The 17,511-nt window shown below is 41.9% G+C and overlaps 1 protein-coding gene across 1 annotated transcript in view; it reads left to right on the top strand.

Moving 5' to 3' along the window:
* Nucleotides 1–17,511, top strand: part of galnt14 (UDP-N-acetyl-alpha-D-galactosamine:polypeptide N-acetylgalactosaminyltransferase 14 (GalNAc-T14)) — a 133,765-nt gene that overhangs the window by 21,216 nt on the left and 95,038 nt on the right. Inside the window, exon 2 of the mRNA XM_063901417.1 lies at nucleotides 7,235–7,404. Within this exon, the coding sequence (XP_063757487.1) occupies nucleotides 7,235–7,404 (170 nt within the window). The remainder of the gene's footprint in view (nucleotides 1–7,234; nucleotides 7,405–17,511) is intronic.

The following is a 17,511-nucleotide window of genomic DNA, read 5'->3' as shown; positions in this document are numbered from 1 at the left end:
AACACACCTATAAACATGGGAGTTTGTTGATTCCAGGGTTAGGGCCCAGTGGAACAGACGGATAATAAAATCCAAAGGGGCGAGGCTACGCTTTCATACAACAGTGGTGACACGCTTTCAAAACGCAGTTGTTGCTATTTCCTTTGGTTTCATTCCATAAAACTTCAAAAAGACACAAGAAAATGCAGCAGAGAGCCAGATTCAAACTCTGGGTGTGTGTGGAAATACATCAGCCACTTAAACATGACTAAAAAAAGTTGAATTAACTGTGGAGTGTTTCTTTAAAAAGTTAAAGGCACTTGTTTCTACCCTTAAGTGAATAACCACAACATATCAAATTCCATTTTCTCAACATCAAGGTTTAGTAATCTCATTATCTCAAGACAGCTGATTAGAAAAAGCCGTCAACTTTGTATTTGATCTATAATAGAAACGCTGTGTGCTGTTTCCGTGCAGATTAAAGCAGGGAGCGTTGATCAATGGCTTCCTCCTCTCTCTGCTTTGGTTTGTCTTTAATGAGCCGGACTATAAAGCTCTCTTCTAACCCCGAGCCACCGAACATCTAAAGTCTCCATCTGAAAGAAAACACATTTCAGTTTCACGGGATTACAAGACAGTTAGTCGTGACCCGGAGATAACAAAACTTTGATACAGAAACTAATTGGTGAGCTTCAGATAACAGGATTACAGTTCGCTTTGTAAATCAGCGGAGTCTCGCTGTGGGTCGTTCAGAAACGTCTTGTTTATTGTGCATCGTTTGACCCGCAACTAATAGCGTCTCTTCCAGTTTCTGTTTCTTGTTTTCTTTCTTTACTGTGTATACACTCATTCTGTTTGATGTTTTGAGTGAGAGATTACCCTGCGCTGCAAAATGCTTGAAGTGGAACCACAATGCGTATTCATGTGTTTGGTTTGTTGCTGCAGAAGATGTTTGTGCCTCTTTTGCAATGACCAAAGCTCAGAGAAAAATATTCAGAATTGTATGCATGTTTTTCTTTTCCTTATTTCTTTATAGATTTATATTATTATTATTATTATTATTATTATTATTATTATTATTATTATTATTAATAATATTAATATTATTATTATTATTATTATTATTATTATTATTATTATTAATATTATTATTATTATTATTATTATTATTAATATTATTATTATTATTATTATTATTATTATTATTATTATTATTATTTTATTTGTTTATTTAATTTTTTCCTTTTCAATTTTTTTCATTTTGTCATTTTTGGAACATTTCAAAAACAATTAACATTTTTAAAAATTGTTTTTGATTAAAATGATCTAAATCTAAATGTAATTTTTAGACCATTATTTAAAAAAAGATAATTCAGCATTTTCTGCATGTTTATCTATTATTTTATTTATTTGTTTCATTTTATTTTATTAATTTAATTTATTTATTTATTTATTTTATTGATTTATTGATTAATTAATTTTATTGATTTATTGATTTATTTTCTATCTAACATCTATCATGTTCATCTATTTTAGTTATTTTATTTGAGTATTTTCATAGTATCTTTTAGGATCTAAATCTCATTTTAGACCATTATTTTACAGAACATACATTCACTGAAGGAAGAAGCATAAAGCAAGGAAACTAAAACCACATGTAAACACCACGAAAGGTAGGAATAATAATCCTTTCAATTTAATCCCATCTCTGTAATTTGAACGAGATAATTCTGAAACTGGAGAGGAGGAAGGATTAAAATCATACCGCTGATAACTGCCAAGTCTTCATATTGAATCTGCCTTTGAAAAAGCAAATGGATAATATCTTATTATAAAGAGATGTATTTTTACAGATGTTCCAGAGGTGATGCATCACTATGATACAGGGCTCGACATGTGTGTGTGTTTATGTGTACATGAGGGTCGGAGGGGTCATTGCTCATATGGTGCACATGACCAGGGAGTAATAAAGAGGGCACACACACACACACACACACACACACACGGGTAATTCATCATGTGACGGGGGGTGAAGAGACGCTGAGAGGAGCTGTGTGGTTTATCAGAAGTAACAGCAGCGGGAAGTGAAAAGTTGATTTGTAACGTCTGTTTTTCCTCAAATTACAAACTGTTCCCCTCGCCGTATCTCCCAGTGTCTTTATCAGGGTGCCACACACACACACACACACACACACACACACACACACACACACACACACACACACACACACACACACACACACACACACACACACACAATAACAAATAATGGTGTCTGCAGGCGAACATCCCAAAAATAAAGAGCTTTTTGAACATTAAAGCATGGAGACACTAAATACACCTGAAAATGAGTCTCATGATTTGGTGGGTGTAGTTCGGTCAAGAGAAAGTAGTTCCTCCTAAAATAGTCCCTGACCTTCATACCTCTCTCTCTGTTTCCCTCTTTTTATTTCTGACGTCTTTCTCCTTTTGGAGCTGTCAAAAAGCATTGTGTGTGTGTGTGTGTGCGTGTGCATGTGCATGCGTGTGTGTGTGTGCGTGACTAGGGGCTTCATCTTTCTCATTATGATTCTAAATATATCAGTCTGTCTCGTCTGGATGAATTAATAGGTTCCATGGTGGCTTGGCGTACACACACACACACACACACATGCACATGCACATGCACATGCACATGCACATGCACACACAGCTTCGTGCCTCAGGTTATTTTAATTGAATGTCTGTGTTCATGTAAGAGGCGTTGAGAGGATGCCACGGTGCATTAGGAAGACAAGCTCTGTGTGTGTGTGTGTGTGTGTGTGTGTGTGTGTCCTGTAAATAGGATAGAGACCACAGGACCTTGAACGCAGCCTTTCCTGAGCTCCTAGCGAGACGAGACGCAAACAAATCTCACAGAGAGACGAGACGGCCGCAGGTGTGTGTGTGTCACTGTGTGTGTGTGTCACTGTGTGTGCGTGTGTGTTTGTGTGTGTGTGTGACAAAGTCAGACAAGCTTAATTCCACTCGTCCTTGTTGTTCGCCTCCTGTCTGTCCTCTGCTCTCTTTATTTCTCCTCTTATCCTTCCTCCTCCGCTCTAACTTTAACCCTTTGTCCTCTCCTCCTCGTCTCCTTGCTTCCTGTCTTCTTCTTGCTCCTCTCGATTTCACTCTCCTCCTCCCTCCTTTTTCCTGTATACTTTATGTTTATTGCTTTGCCATTTCCTCCCTTCTTCCTCCTATGAGCTCCCTCCTTGTGTACCTCCTGGCTTCTCCTCCTCCTCCTTTGTAAATATTCATCTTTATATTCTTTCTCCTCTTCTTTCATCCATCATCTTCCCTCGCTTTAAATCTCTTCATCTCTTCTCACCTTCCTCCAATCCATTATGTTTCCATTTGTACTTCTTCTTCTTCCTCCTCCCTCCTCTCCTACTCGTCTCCTCCTCACTTTACTCCTTATTCTCTCTGCCTCTGTACTTTGTTCTCTCCATCGAATGTCTCCTTCTTTCCTCCTCTTCTTTACTTTTCCTTCTTCCTTTCACTTCTTTGCCTCCCTCTGTTTTTAAACTCTTATCATCTTTTCCTAACCTCAATCTCTTTTCATCCACCCCGCTCTCCTCCTCTTTCCTTTCTCTCTCTGACTCCCTCCTTCTCCCTTGCTTTATATCTCTTCCTTCTTCTTCCTCCGTCTGTTTCTTTTACTTCCATCCATCTTCTCGCCCACTCTTGTCTTCCTCTTTATCTGCACTATATCCTCCCGTTTTTCTCTCCATACCATCTTTCTTGCTCTTCTTCACCTCTCCCCCCTTACCCCTTCACTTCCATATGTCCTTCTTCCTCAGTCCCTCTCTCCCTTCTTCCATATACTCTTTTTCCTCTCGTCCTTTTGTCTTCCTTCCTCTTCCAATCCTTACTGTTTTCCATTGTCTTCTTCTTGGATGTTTTCTTTCTTCCTCTTCTTCACTCACTTTCTCCTACTTTCCTTCCTCTCTGTCTTCCTTTGAACTTTCCTTCTCTTTTTTATCCCCTTTCTCTCCATCCACCTGCTCCTCCTCCTGTTCTTCACCTCTCCTCTTCCACTTCCACTTCCTCATTTCCTCCTTCCTCTCACTTCCTCTTTCTACGCATCATCTCCATTTGTCTCTTGTTCTTCATACTTTGTTGTTACAGCCACCATTGGAACAGCTACACACACACACACACACACACACACACACACACACACACACACACACACACACACACACACACACACACACACACACACACACACACACACAGTCTGACTCCCAGCCCTCTAATGGCCCCATTTAGACAATGTGTCGCATCAGCAAGTCGTATGGCTGAATAATGAGGAGAGAGGAGGAGTGTCAGTCGTTTTCTGCATCCCTCCATCCAGACGGCTGCTCCACCGTAAATGTTGTTCTCTTACACACACCGCCACCCTGTGTGCGTGGTGCGTGCGTGCGTGCGTGTGTGTGTGTGTGTGTGTGTGTGTGTGTGTGTGTGTGTGTGTGGTCATTTGGGAGAAATATGGCCGCTGTATTCCTTTTTAATCTGAAGCTCCTGCGTTGTGTTTATGACAGGAGCGATGGAGAGAGAGAGAGAGAATCATAATGTGCATACTTTACACAAAACACACACACACACACACGCTCATAAATGATATTTACTTCCTCAACACACACACTTCCTGCATGCAAACAGGCATATATCCCATAAATAATGTACACTTTTCTGCAGCGGTAGCTTTTTTTATTTCTATCTTTCCATGGAGTCTTGGCCACCTTGTGTGTCTCCCAGCTGTTAGCAGAGGAGCAGGATTTATACGCTGCTACATCAACACTTTGCCTCTTCTTTTACTTTATTTTCTGGAGAAGTTCCTGCAGAGTTGTTTGTTTTAATCTGTGCAACACTGAAATAATGCGTCTTACCCCGAGAACACAGCCTCTGATTAGCATATTAAAGAGCCACACTGCACGCTGTACAGCTCATTAACGATATAGATTGCATGTGTTTTTACATTATGGCAGTTTTTCCGAAGCATCTGGAAGTCTTCCGGTTGATTTCCTATCTTCCAGGCGGTCGTATTGACTTCCATTTATTCATTGGAGCGGAGGAATCAACCTGCAGGGACCTCAGACACGTCTCAGAAATGTATCACCATCACCTTAGTGTGTGTTGCTGCAGTACATCTTCTCCTTACTGATGTGTTCGAGGACAAGCGTGTCTTTCAAATGCAAAAATAAAACACACGCTTGTTCTTTTCATCTACTCGTTATCCGTCATTGAGAACCGTGCAGTGCAGCCGATAATTGAGAGTACATACATTAGCGCTGGTATGAGTACTAAGTGAAGTAAAGGTTAGAAGGGTCGCCTGCTGTGTCTCGAGCGTGTCCCAAAGCCCCTGCACGGGATTTTCATACATTACGGCTGGAACGAGTGGCTGTCATGAAGGTGAAAACATGAAGCGAAGAAGTGAAGTCAGGGTTTCAAACGTCTCTACTTTGCTGTCATTCAAACAGACTGTTGTGAGTTTGTTGGGTTGATTTAAAGGGTCCCTATTCTGCTTTTTGGGGGTTTTCCTATTGATTTATGTGCATGTAAATGGTCTGCAACGGCTGAAATCCCAAAGTTCCGGAACATGGTGACATCGCTACCCACCTCTATTGGCTTGGGCTCCAACACATTTTATTTTTTACATTCATTGTACGTGATAGAATAAGGGGCGGGACATCTCGAAGATGGTTGACCAATCACAACAGAGCCGACCAGCTAACCAATCAGAGCAGACTGGGCTCTGGTTTCAGACAGAGGGTGAAAAGAGGTGCTGCAGCACAGGCAGTATGAGAACATAAAGAGCTTTCTGAACATTAGAGAATGGAGACATGTCCCAGAGATACTGAATATGAACCTGGACATGAGCAGAATATGTCGTCGCTGAGCTAAATCCTGAATACTGATTATGGGATGTGCCAAGGCAGTGATTTCTTATATGAAAATGTACTTAAAACAGATCCAAAAATGTATGATTTTTACTTGGATTTTGGCAAAATCAACAAATCTAAAGGTGTAAAAAACCTTTGAGCTTTAACAACGTCAGCAGTATGGCTAAATGTGTGTCCTTTAAGATGATAAGCAACCGTTTGGACATCTTTGTTATAATGTTTTTAGTCAACATTAGGTTGTCAGAGTGATGCATATTCAACAGCAGCTGTGCACCAAACGCACCGATATCACCGTCAAACCGATCGAATGATTAATGTATTCACCTCCAACAGTCTGCTGATTAAATACCAAAGAGAAGCATGTTGAGAAACGACTCTGAATCTTATTTTACGCTAAATAACATCCTGAAAAAAGCCCCACCCACACACACACACACACACACACACACTCACACATACAGCATGTCTGCGGGGGATAATCACAGGTTACAATCGGAGACTCAGAGTTTGACATTTATGACTAAATCTCACATTCAGCTGTCGCCGGGCTGATGACTGAGACAAAGAAACTGTCCGTCAACAGAACCAGAATCACTCTGAGATATTTCAGATGAACACATGACTGTAGTTTGATGAAGGTGAGGAATCAGCTTGTTGTGTCTTAAGGAAAGAAGGTGAAAGGCAATAGGATGGATATGAGGAAGGAAGGAAGGAAGGAAGGAAGGAAGGAAGGAAGGAAGGAAGGAAGGAAGGAAGGAAGGAAGGAAGGAAGGAAGGAAGGAAGGAAGGAAGGAAGGAAGGAAGGAAGGAAGGAAGGAAGGAAGGAAGGAAGGAAGGAAGGAAGGAAGGAATTAAGCTATAGAAATATAATGGAAGGAAGGAAGGAAGGAAGGAAGGAAGGAAATTATATCAATTATGATAGAATAAAAAGGAAGCAGGGTTGGAAGGATGACAGGATGAAGCTAGGAAGGAAGGAAAGCAGGAAGAGAATTCAGGGATGGATGGAAGAAAATATGATGGAAAGGAAGGAAAGAAGGAAGGAAGGATAATGGATAGGAAGAAGAAGTTAAAGGAAAAAGGATGGTTCAAAGGAAAAGGAATGGATAGAAGAAGATGGAAAGTAAGGATGAATGAAAGGAAGCAGGGTTGAAAGGAGGGAATTAAGTATGGATGAAAGGGAACCAGTTATACGGAGGATACAAGGAGGAAGGAAGCAAGGAATAGATTGTATTTGTTCCACTATTGGAAGAGCCTGGGACCAGTATGCAGAACGAAAGTGAAACCTTTTGAAACTTAACTAATGGAATTATTCTTTGTTGTTCCGTCAGATCTCCGATGCCGAGTGGGAGGACATGTTGGAGGGCTTCGATGAGCGCGGGTACCTGGGCGCTCGGCGCTGGAAACCCGGAGACGACCCGTACACACTGTACGCCTTCAACCAGCGGGAGAGCGAGCGCATCCCCAGCAACCGAGCCCTGAGGGACACCCGCCACTACAGGTACACACACACACACACACACACACACACACACACACACACACACACACACACACACACACACACACACACACACACACACAGTAGGGTCAAACAGCGACACAGCAGCTCTCCAAGCTCATAATGAATCTCCTATCTGCTCCAAAACAAATTTAGATTATGGAACGAAACACGTTTTTCCCTCCAAATTACAATCTGTGCGTCCGCTAAGAAATTAAATTAAACGTGGAAATAGAAATCCTCTTAGTGGAGCGCGGCGCCCGTGTGATGGAAAGACGCTCGGCGGCAAAGATAAGGAGCTTGTCGCTTTGACAGCAGCCGCCTTCTTACCACATTTTCTGCAGATAAAAAAACTTCCAGGCACTTGTAGGGAAAGCGTGAGGAGGTCCAGCGCACACACACACACACACACACACACACACACACACACACACACACACACACACACACACACACACACACACACACACACACACACACACACACACACACACACACACTCTCCTGAAGTGCTGTTTCTGTGATGCTCTCAGACATTGAGGCACTTAAGTACTTTGATCATCCCTCACTCTTTAATACTGTGATTTAATTCTCATTCTGAGGTTTGGATGTCTCTTAAATATCAGCAACACGTTACATCAGAGTGTTTCCTTCCCCGTCGAGATGAAGAGAGGTTCATTTAATGTGAGTTTATGTACTGTTTTGATGCTTGAATCTGCACTTATTTGCTTTGAATTAGTAAAGTAACTCCTCTGACCGAAGGCTTTTTGCTTTTACATCAGCATGGGTGTTTTTCTTGAAGTGTAGTGTATGAATTTCCCCTCGAATCCATCCTGACATGTTTGAAATGATTTTAAAGATTCAAGCTTCTGAGTTTTGAAGTTTTTATTGCACATCTCCGGTCCCGGCTGTGTGCGTCACTCTTTAGTGTCCCCTGGTTTCCGTTGTGTCTGGACCTTCTTGCAGCGCTTCTGAAGCTGCCTGTTCTCCTGCAGCTGTTGTAGCGCGTTTGCACCTCCCGTATTTACAGGTACGGTACAGAATTTAAGGCATCTATGAGTTGATTGCATAGACGGTAAAGTCCAGGAGAGTGAGACCTTGTGGATTGAAGGAAGAAGAAGAAGTGAAGGACAAAAGGAAGGTTAGGATGAAGGATGGTTCAAGGGAAGGAGTATGGATAGAAGACAGAGGACAGTTAAGATGAGTGAAAGTAACAGGGTTGAAAGGATGAAGAGAGGAAAGGAAATAAGGAAGGAAGGTAAGGTCCTGTCTTTTAATATTTCCTTTCCCTACATTTCTGTCACACCATTTATTATCGCCACCGACCGCTCCTCTCAGGGGAACGCAGCCTTAGAGTAGGAAGCTCCTCGTGAGTCTGCAGGAGCAGGGAAGGAGTTTCTGAGAATGAGAAACCTCAGAGGATTTCACTGCAGATTACTTCCCCCCTCACAGAGTGTGTGCTGCTATCGTTCCCTCTGAGATGTACACGGTAACTGAGTTAAGAGATGATCACATAGCAGCAAACCCACTATCCGTACACACACACACACACACACACACACACACACACACACACACACACACACACACACACACACACACACACACACACACACACACACACACACACACACACACACACACACACACACTATCTGTTACTGTCCTGTACAAGATAGATGAGCACTATCAGCCCCCTACCTCCCTGCTAGCAGATTAATGTGTAAGCATATCTGTGGTTTCCCGCCTCCTTCACACACACTTCTCACTTTCTCTGTCAACCACACACACACACACACACACACACACACACACACACACACACACACACACTTCTCATTCGCCTTATGTCAGCTCGACTTCGAGTTTTCCTCCTCCGGAAACACAGCAGATGATGCCGGCTGTTGACGCATTTACGCATGTTAGCGCTCACATGTGGACGTGTTAACACACTCGAGTGTCAGGGTTCTGATGCATCCCATCATCTGGAGGATACATCTTGAAGACACTGTTAACACACACACACACACACACACACACACACACACACACACACACACACACACACACACATTGATGTATGTACCAGTTATGCTAACATATTTAGCTGCTACATGCGTCGTGGAGCCCTGCTGTGCTCAGCATCGGCAGCCGCTTCATCCAGGGTTTAGTCACGGAACAGTCGCCCAATAACAACCCACACACACACACACACACATACACACTGCTTCCTATTAGAGCAGCAGGTCACCATGAGCCAATGCTACATACAATCAGCGTCTCAGCAGATAAAGCGGATGTTGGATTGGTTTTGGTCGTCTTTCAGAAACCAGAAATCCTTCATTCGTTCCACATATTCCATATCTATAGAGTAAGAGCAAAGGGGACAGTGCAAAGTAAAGGATTACACTGATATTAAATAAGAAACACACGTCACTAAAGTAAAGGTCAAGTGCAAGGTGGCATGAAGAAGCAGCATTTAAGAGTGAACATAACCAGCATTAACAATTACTATAATGTAACAGTCTTTGTGGGTCGTGATCGAACATTATTCTAGCTTTTCTAAACATTTCCAGCAAATTAAATTCATATCAGAGGCATTCAAGTCATTATAAACACAAACAACATCTCTAAGAAAAGTAGAAAAGAGATTAAAAGGACTCAAATACGATCTAATGCACCAAGTGTGGATTAATCCGCCGCTGAAAATAGTCCCTAGCAAATTGAGTCATGTTTGATTAAAACTGCCACCGATAAACGTAGTAAAGTAGAAGCTCTTTAAAGCATGAAGACGCTACTTTGGTGGCATAAAGAAGAACCTCACTGGATCCAATTGAACATAAAACATCTTAAAGGTATTAAATGTTTAGTTTTATTAAAAGAAATGCAGATCTATTTGATCATATCCTCTTCAATCCCCACTTTTCTCCCAATTGTTGCTGTTTTCCAGACATTTGTGGGCATCAGCAAAGGACTTTGTATTTAAGGACATAAACATGTTGTGGCTTTTTAATTCCACCGTTCAGTTTGATGTAGATGAGTGTCTGTTAAACAAGCAAACAACCCTTTCTGGTTTTGTTTGGAGTAAACACATTAAAGCCTGTTTAGTTTGCATTAGCGTTGTCAGCGCTGGGAGATAAGAGAAGGAAAACTGAAGCCTCGCCACTGGGAAAATTCAAGGAAAGACAGTGTTTGAGTGACAGGTGAGCTTTAGGAACTGAATATAAAAACTGAAATGGTAGAGAAGCTGCAGATTACCACTGCTCTGACGGAGGGGTCCAGTAGAGAAAGCACAGCGGGTTCATAGAGGCTGTTATTTTCCCAGTGGGTCAATGATATCCTGAAGATCTGAGGCTCTAAAGTTTGACAGCTTGTCGGCAAGAAACCTGGAATAAAGTCAAAGAGAAAGGATGCACTGCTTAGGTAACAAGTCAAGTGTGCATCCTTCTTTGCACATTGTATATTTTATGACCTTATAAGGTAAGACGATGGATATAAAGCAGAGTCCTTACGACAGTTTCAGGCTGCTTAAGAGATGGGGAATGCGCCCCTATCTGACTACATAACATGCATAAAGCAGCTTTTTGTGTCTGGGAGAGAAACTCTTTAGGAATTTAGTCTTTGCAGACCATTTACATGCACGGAAACCTACACTACAGTCAAGGGAAAACCTCCTATCACATAATAAGGCTTCTCTTTAGAGGTTTTTCTCATGTTCCCTCCCTTCCTAACAAGTGTGTACTTCAAACAACCAAATATATTTGTTGTATCAGTGTGAACGTTTGATTCCATCTTTGGTCCATGCCATATCCAAGCAGATCTCAAGATGAGATGGCAAGAACAATATCAATTATACAAGATTTAGGCTTCCTATAAGTTAGTTTCTATGGCTTTTTGTCATGCCTGAAAGCTGAAGTCAAAGCTGCTGGAAAAACAAAACAAAAAAAAACGCACAACATTTCAACTCAAAGGAGTTCACTGACTCCTCTATCAGAAAGCAAAGTCGCTAAATATTTCATACACAATGAGTTTGCATATCATGAGCTACATTAGCATCTTCTGTGTGTGTTAGCGTCAAATAATTGGTGTGTTTTGGTCGAATAGAATTAAGGATTCGACTCCTACGAAGGTAAAAGCAAAGTGTGTTTCTTCAGGATGTTGTGGTTGTTTTTTGCACCCTAAGTGTTTCTGTCTGATTTGACTTTCATCTCCAAAGTGTGTGTGTTCATGCAGGCGATTGTGTCGTGTGTTACAGTGTGTGTACAGTGTGTGTTACAGTGTTGCTGCATTTAAAAAGCAGAGGGAAGGGGCGACCAGCGAGGTGTGAAGACACTTTTGTATTTATCTTTCGGAGCAGATTGTTCAGCTCCTCATTGTGGATGGCAGAGCTGCTCTGTCACTATCTGGAGTTTGGAAAGAGGAGGAAGCAGGAACAGACGGATTATGGAAAGATGGAAAGATGGGGAGATGGAGGAAGGAAGGAAGGAAGGTGTGTGTGTGTGTGTGTGTGTGTGTGTGTGTGTGTGTGTGTGTGTGTGTGTGTGTGTGTGTGTGTGTGTGTGTGTGTGTGTGTGTGTGTGTGTGTGTGTGTGTGTGTGTGTGTGTGTGTGTGTGTGTGTGTGTGTGTGTGTGTGTGTGTGTGTGTGTGGAGGAAGAGGAAGAGGAAGAGGAGTCAAGTAGAGATTAAAGAGAGGAGACGAGGAGGAGATGGGGGAGATGCCACAAGCTGCTGAGAGGAGAGATAATTGCCACATGCAGAGCTTGAGAGGCTGTGTTTTCGTGTCTGTGTGTGTGTCTGTGTGTGTGGGTGTGTGTGTATAAAGCACTCCACTCCACTGCTCTGCTATTATCTCGGTGTGCAGGGGAACCTCCCTCCGTCTGCTCCCCGACAGACAGGCAGTGAATAAGCCCGGCGCACCGCAGGGATTAGATCCAAGCGTGAAGACAATGTGCTGATACAGTACGCAGAGGAGAGTGTCCTACAGAAACACACAACGAGTGCGCGGGGAAGCTGTTGTTGTGCGAGACAATGGGAAACAGAGAGGAAATGTGGCGTGCGATGGGAGATAAACGCCAACACACTGGCTCTATGTGATGCAAAGTGGGGAAACAGTGCCAGGATGAGACTCTGACTTTATTGTTTGACTTTCTTTAAATACACAGCTGTTACGTAACTCACTGGGATGTAAATCTTTCTTCGTGTCATGATTTCTGATTTAAAAGAAGCTCTAGAATCCATTACACCGCTGCTAATTTGCGGCTCCGCTCCAATCCGCTGTGCTTTAATGAAGGCAATTCGCCCAGAAATTGCATGAAAGCAAAGCGGAGTGTGTATAGGATGATAATGGCAAGCACACAACGGCACATCGAGGAGAAAAGGTGACATGTAGTCATGCTAAACTTGCACAATGCAACTTAATCATCAGCTTCAAACAGTCACTAAAGTTAACATACATGACAACTAAGGGTGTCAATCTCTAATTACGTCATGGTTGGACTCAAAGTAGGGCTGCATGATTTGGAAGAAATAACTAATTGCGATTATTTTGACTCATTTTGATCCATTCAAAATCTTCCTACCCGTTGTAACAACAGGGATTCAGCTTCACTTCGAGCTCTAACACTCACGTATTCACAACAATGGGATTAAATACACACTTTGTTGTCGATTCCTCACAGTTATCTGTTTAAATCGGACAGTTATTATGTGTACCTTATGGGCAACAGAAGTGTTTGTGTCCCGAAATCAAATTCAGAGAAATAGAAGACAACAAAACTTCCATTACTACACGAGGACAATAACAACAAAGGCGTCCACCAGCCGCCTTTCTTATCCAATGAAACTGTCTCTGAGTCTGGTGGTCCTGATGCTGCGGTACCGCCTGCCACACGGCTGCGGACAGACCAGTTTGTTTCTGGGCTGATGGGGGTCTTTTATAATCCTGTGGGAGTAGAGGTCCTCCATGGAGGGGCAGCTCCGTCTTGGTGTAAAGACCAAAGCTACTGGCATCAAAGTAAACCTGAGAGGCTCATTTCTGTTCGTAGTATTTTTACCGAGTGAGTGAACGTTTAAATACCCTTCTTTCAATATTTCAAGACACACACACACACACACACACACACACACACACACACACACACACACACACATTGGGAATCAGCATATCAGAGTTTGTTGAAAGGGAATAATAAGTCTTGCAGTTTTTTGGAGGTCAGATGTGTTTTTCAGAGCCTTTGTGCAGAACATGGCTTCCTAACAAATCAGAGCCCGGTGGGTGTTTAATGTTCCCTCCATCCGCCTCAGATACCACCCTCTGTGATCGTTCATCACTGGAGCAGGTAATCGAATAATGACGAGGGAAAACAAAACTCATCGAGTGTCAGAGTTCAGAGGGTTTTTTATGGTTTCTCTCTGTGTGTTTTTTCGGGGCTGGTGAACTGAGAGGGATGAGGAGCGTGGGAGGCAGCAGAGCGAACACACTGATTAATGTTTAGCTGCATGTTGTGATTCATGGGAACATGACTAAGTGGGTGACTGAGTGTGAAAGATGCTGACGCCATTACACACACACACACACACACACACACACACACACACACACACACACACACACACACACACACACACACACACACACACTTTGCAGACGGAATGATCTAGTTGCCAATAAGCAGTAATGGAATGTGATGAAGTACATTTAGCTTATCACGTACAATGTGTTGGAAAGCTAGCCAATAGGAGTGCGAGTGTTATACAGTGATGTCACTATGTTCAGGAAGTAAACAAAGGAGTACAATGGAGGCGTTTTTTTTTTGGGGGGGGGGGTGTTGGAGGGATCCAAATCCAGCTGTTATTGAAACAGAAGTATTTTTTATATTCATTTTCTCAGAATTCTGACTTTTTTTCCTAAAAAATGTAAGAAATCTCAGAATTATGATTTTTCTACTTTCAATTTTTTTCACATTTCAGACTTTTTTCACATTCTGACTTCAATCCTAGATAAGTACAGATAAGTTTTTTATATTATTCAGCCAAACAAACTTGAATCTGAACTCCCCAGTACAAGAACTTTCTTTATCAACACACACACACACACACACACACACACACACACACACACACACACACACACACACACACACAATGCTTCCTGTGATGTGTACCACTGTTTACACTGAATTTAACAAACAGACACACACCGTGGCAGAAAGCTCTCTGCGAGGCGAGGAAATCCCCTCGGTGTATTGTGGGTAATCTGCTGATGTGGAACCTGAGCTCTGAAGCACCCCGGTGCTCGACAACAGCGGCGAGTGACAGTGACGCTAAGCGGCTTTACCGTCGCTAGCGCCCGAGCTAACCGTCCTGAGACGCCTGCATGTCGAAACAATCAGCGAGCAGACGGCGTTACATCTGAATCTGCTCTGATACCTGCTTTACAGTCGCTCGCCTCTTATTTCGCCTCAATGCTTTTGGATTCTGTCCTTTTTCTGCCGCTTTGGGGTTGCTCCAAATGTCTCTGTTGTATTGTGTATCTGAGTGCACACATTTACAGGGCCGGTCTTCCACTGCTCTGATGTCTCATTGATTTCACCTCCTAAATCCACCTCGGTGAGATGGAGAGAAAAGGGAGGAGGAAGATTAAAGAGTTTTTAAGCTATCGTTTATTTCAGGCATGGATGGTGAAACTCAAAGAAACCGTCCAGCCTGAAACACCTCAACACACAGCTATTTGTGTTGTGTTTTGCACTGCTGGGTCCATTGTGTGGTTTGGTGTTTTGTAGATGAAGCATGTTGAAGAAAAGGGGTCTCAGAATGAGGACAGTCCAGATCTCATGACTAAATCAAATGAAAGATATACCGATAATAGTTCTGATGATAGTCCTGATGATAGTCCTGATGATAGTTCTGATGATAGTCTGATGATAGTTCTGATGACAGTTCTGATGATAGTTCTGATGACAGTTCTGATGATAGTTCTGATGATAGTTCTGATGATAGTCCTGATTTAGTTCTGATGATAGTTCTGATGATAGTTCTGATGATAGTTCTGATGATAGTTCTGATGATAGTCCTGATGATAGTTCTGATGATAGTCTGATGATAGTCCTGATTTAGTTCTGATGATAGTCCTGATGACAGTTCTGATGACAGTTCTGATGATAGTTCTGATGATAGTTCTGATGACAGTCATGATCATAGTTCTGATGATAGTTCTGATGATAGTTCTGATGATAGTTCTGATGATAGTTCTGATGATATCCTGATGATAGTTCTGATGATAGTTCTGATGATAGTTCTGATGACAGTCCTGATGATAGTTCTGATGACAGTCCTGATGATAGTTTGATGATAGTTCTGATGACAGTCCTGATGATAGTTCTGATGATAGTTCTGATGATAGTTCTGTGACAGTTCTGCAGATAGGTTCTGATGTGTTCTGATGTGTTTTTGATGACAGTCCTATGAAAGGTCTCAGATTTCAGTTCTGATGAAGTTCCGATGATAGTTCTGATGATAGTCCTGATATAGTTCTGATGAGATGATAGTTCTGATGACAGTCCTGATGATAGTTCTGATGATAGTCCTGATGATAGTCCTGATGATAGTTCTGATGATAGTTCTGATGACAGTCCTGATGATAGTTCTGATGACAGTCCTGATGATAGTTCTGATGATAGTTCTGATGATAGTTCTGATGATAGTCCTGATGATATTTCTGATGATAGTTCTGATGACAGTTCTGATGATAGTTCTGATGATAGTTCTGATGATAGTTCTGATGATAGTTCTGATGATAGTTCTGATGACAGTCCTTATGATAGTCCTGATTTAGTTCTGATGATAGTTCTGATGATAGTCCTGATGATAGTCCTGATGATAGTTCTGATGATAGTTCTGATGACAGTCCTGATGATAGTTCTGATGATAGTCCTGATGATAGTCCTGATGATAGTTCTGATGATAGTTCTGATGACAGTCCTGATGATAGTTCTGATGACAGTCCTGATGATAGTTCTGATGATAGTTCTGATGATAGTTCTGATGATAGTCCTGATGATATTTCTGATGATATTTCTGATGATAGTCCTGATTTAGTTCTGATGATAGTTCTGATGATAGTTCTGATGATAGTTCTGATGATAGTCCTGATGATATTTCTGATGATAGTCCTGATTTAGTTCTGATGACAGTTCTGATGATAGTCCTGATTTAGTTCTGATGATAGTTCTGATGATAGTTCTGATGATAGTTCTGATGATAGCGTAGATATGCAGAGCTGTGAAGTCCAAGAAATATGAATAGAACTTTTTTCTCAGAATCAGATTTTTTTCTGACTTTCCTTCCGATTTTTTTATTCAGAATTCTCTTTTTTTCTCAGAATTGTTATATTTTTCTCAGAATTCCAACTTTTCTTTCTCAGATATAAAAACGTTCTCAGAATTCTGACTTTTTTTTTAGCAAAATTTGAATTTCTTTCTCCGAATTGGATTTTTTCTCAGAATTCCGACTTTCTTTTATCACAATTCCGACTAATCCTGGATAAACATGTGCTGAGATGGCTCTTACCATACTATAGATGCATGTGTGAAAACACATCCCCTCATTAATAACGACTGACTGAGCCTTGTGTCAGTGTGCTGGATCTGTGCATGTCACAGTCAATAAGGGAACTAATTTTTATCCAACATGGCTTCCTTATGGCCCCCATTGGACCCCAGTCACACATCCGTGTTAAAAATAAACGAATTCAATTACATGCTGTGAAATGTGATCGTAATCATCACACCGCACTTATTTCACACTCTAATGTGAAATTTATGTAGCGTCTACCATGACATGGCTTCAAATAGGGATGTCTAAGGGTATGTGTGTGTGTGTGTGTGTGTGTGTGTGTGTGTGTGTGTGTGTGCGTGTGTGTGTGTGGAGCCTTCGATCGCTCTGTCACATATTGATCTCTCTTCATTGATTGGCTGGTGTTAGTGCCTGTCAACCATCCTGCCACTGCCACTCCTCACAAGAATGATCGCTGTTACTTCCCGTGTGTGTGTGTGTGTGTGTGTGTGTGTGTGTGTGTGTGTGTGTGTGTGTGTGTGTGTGTGTGTGTG

Source organism: Eleginops maclovinus, chromosome 15, assembly GCF_036324505.1.
Source record: "Eleginops maclovinus isolate JMC-PN-2008 ecotype Puerto Natales chromosome 15, JC_Emac_rtc_rv5, whole genome shotgun sequence".
Taxonomy (NCBI): domain Eukaryota; kingdom Metazoa; phylum Chordata; class Actinopteri; order Perciformes; family Eleginopidae; genus Eleginops; species Eleginops maclovinus.
Note: the sequence above shows the minus strand (reverse complement) of the source record. Positions and strands in the feature narration are given on the sequence as shown.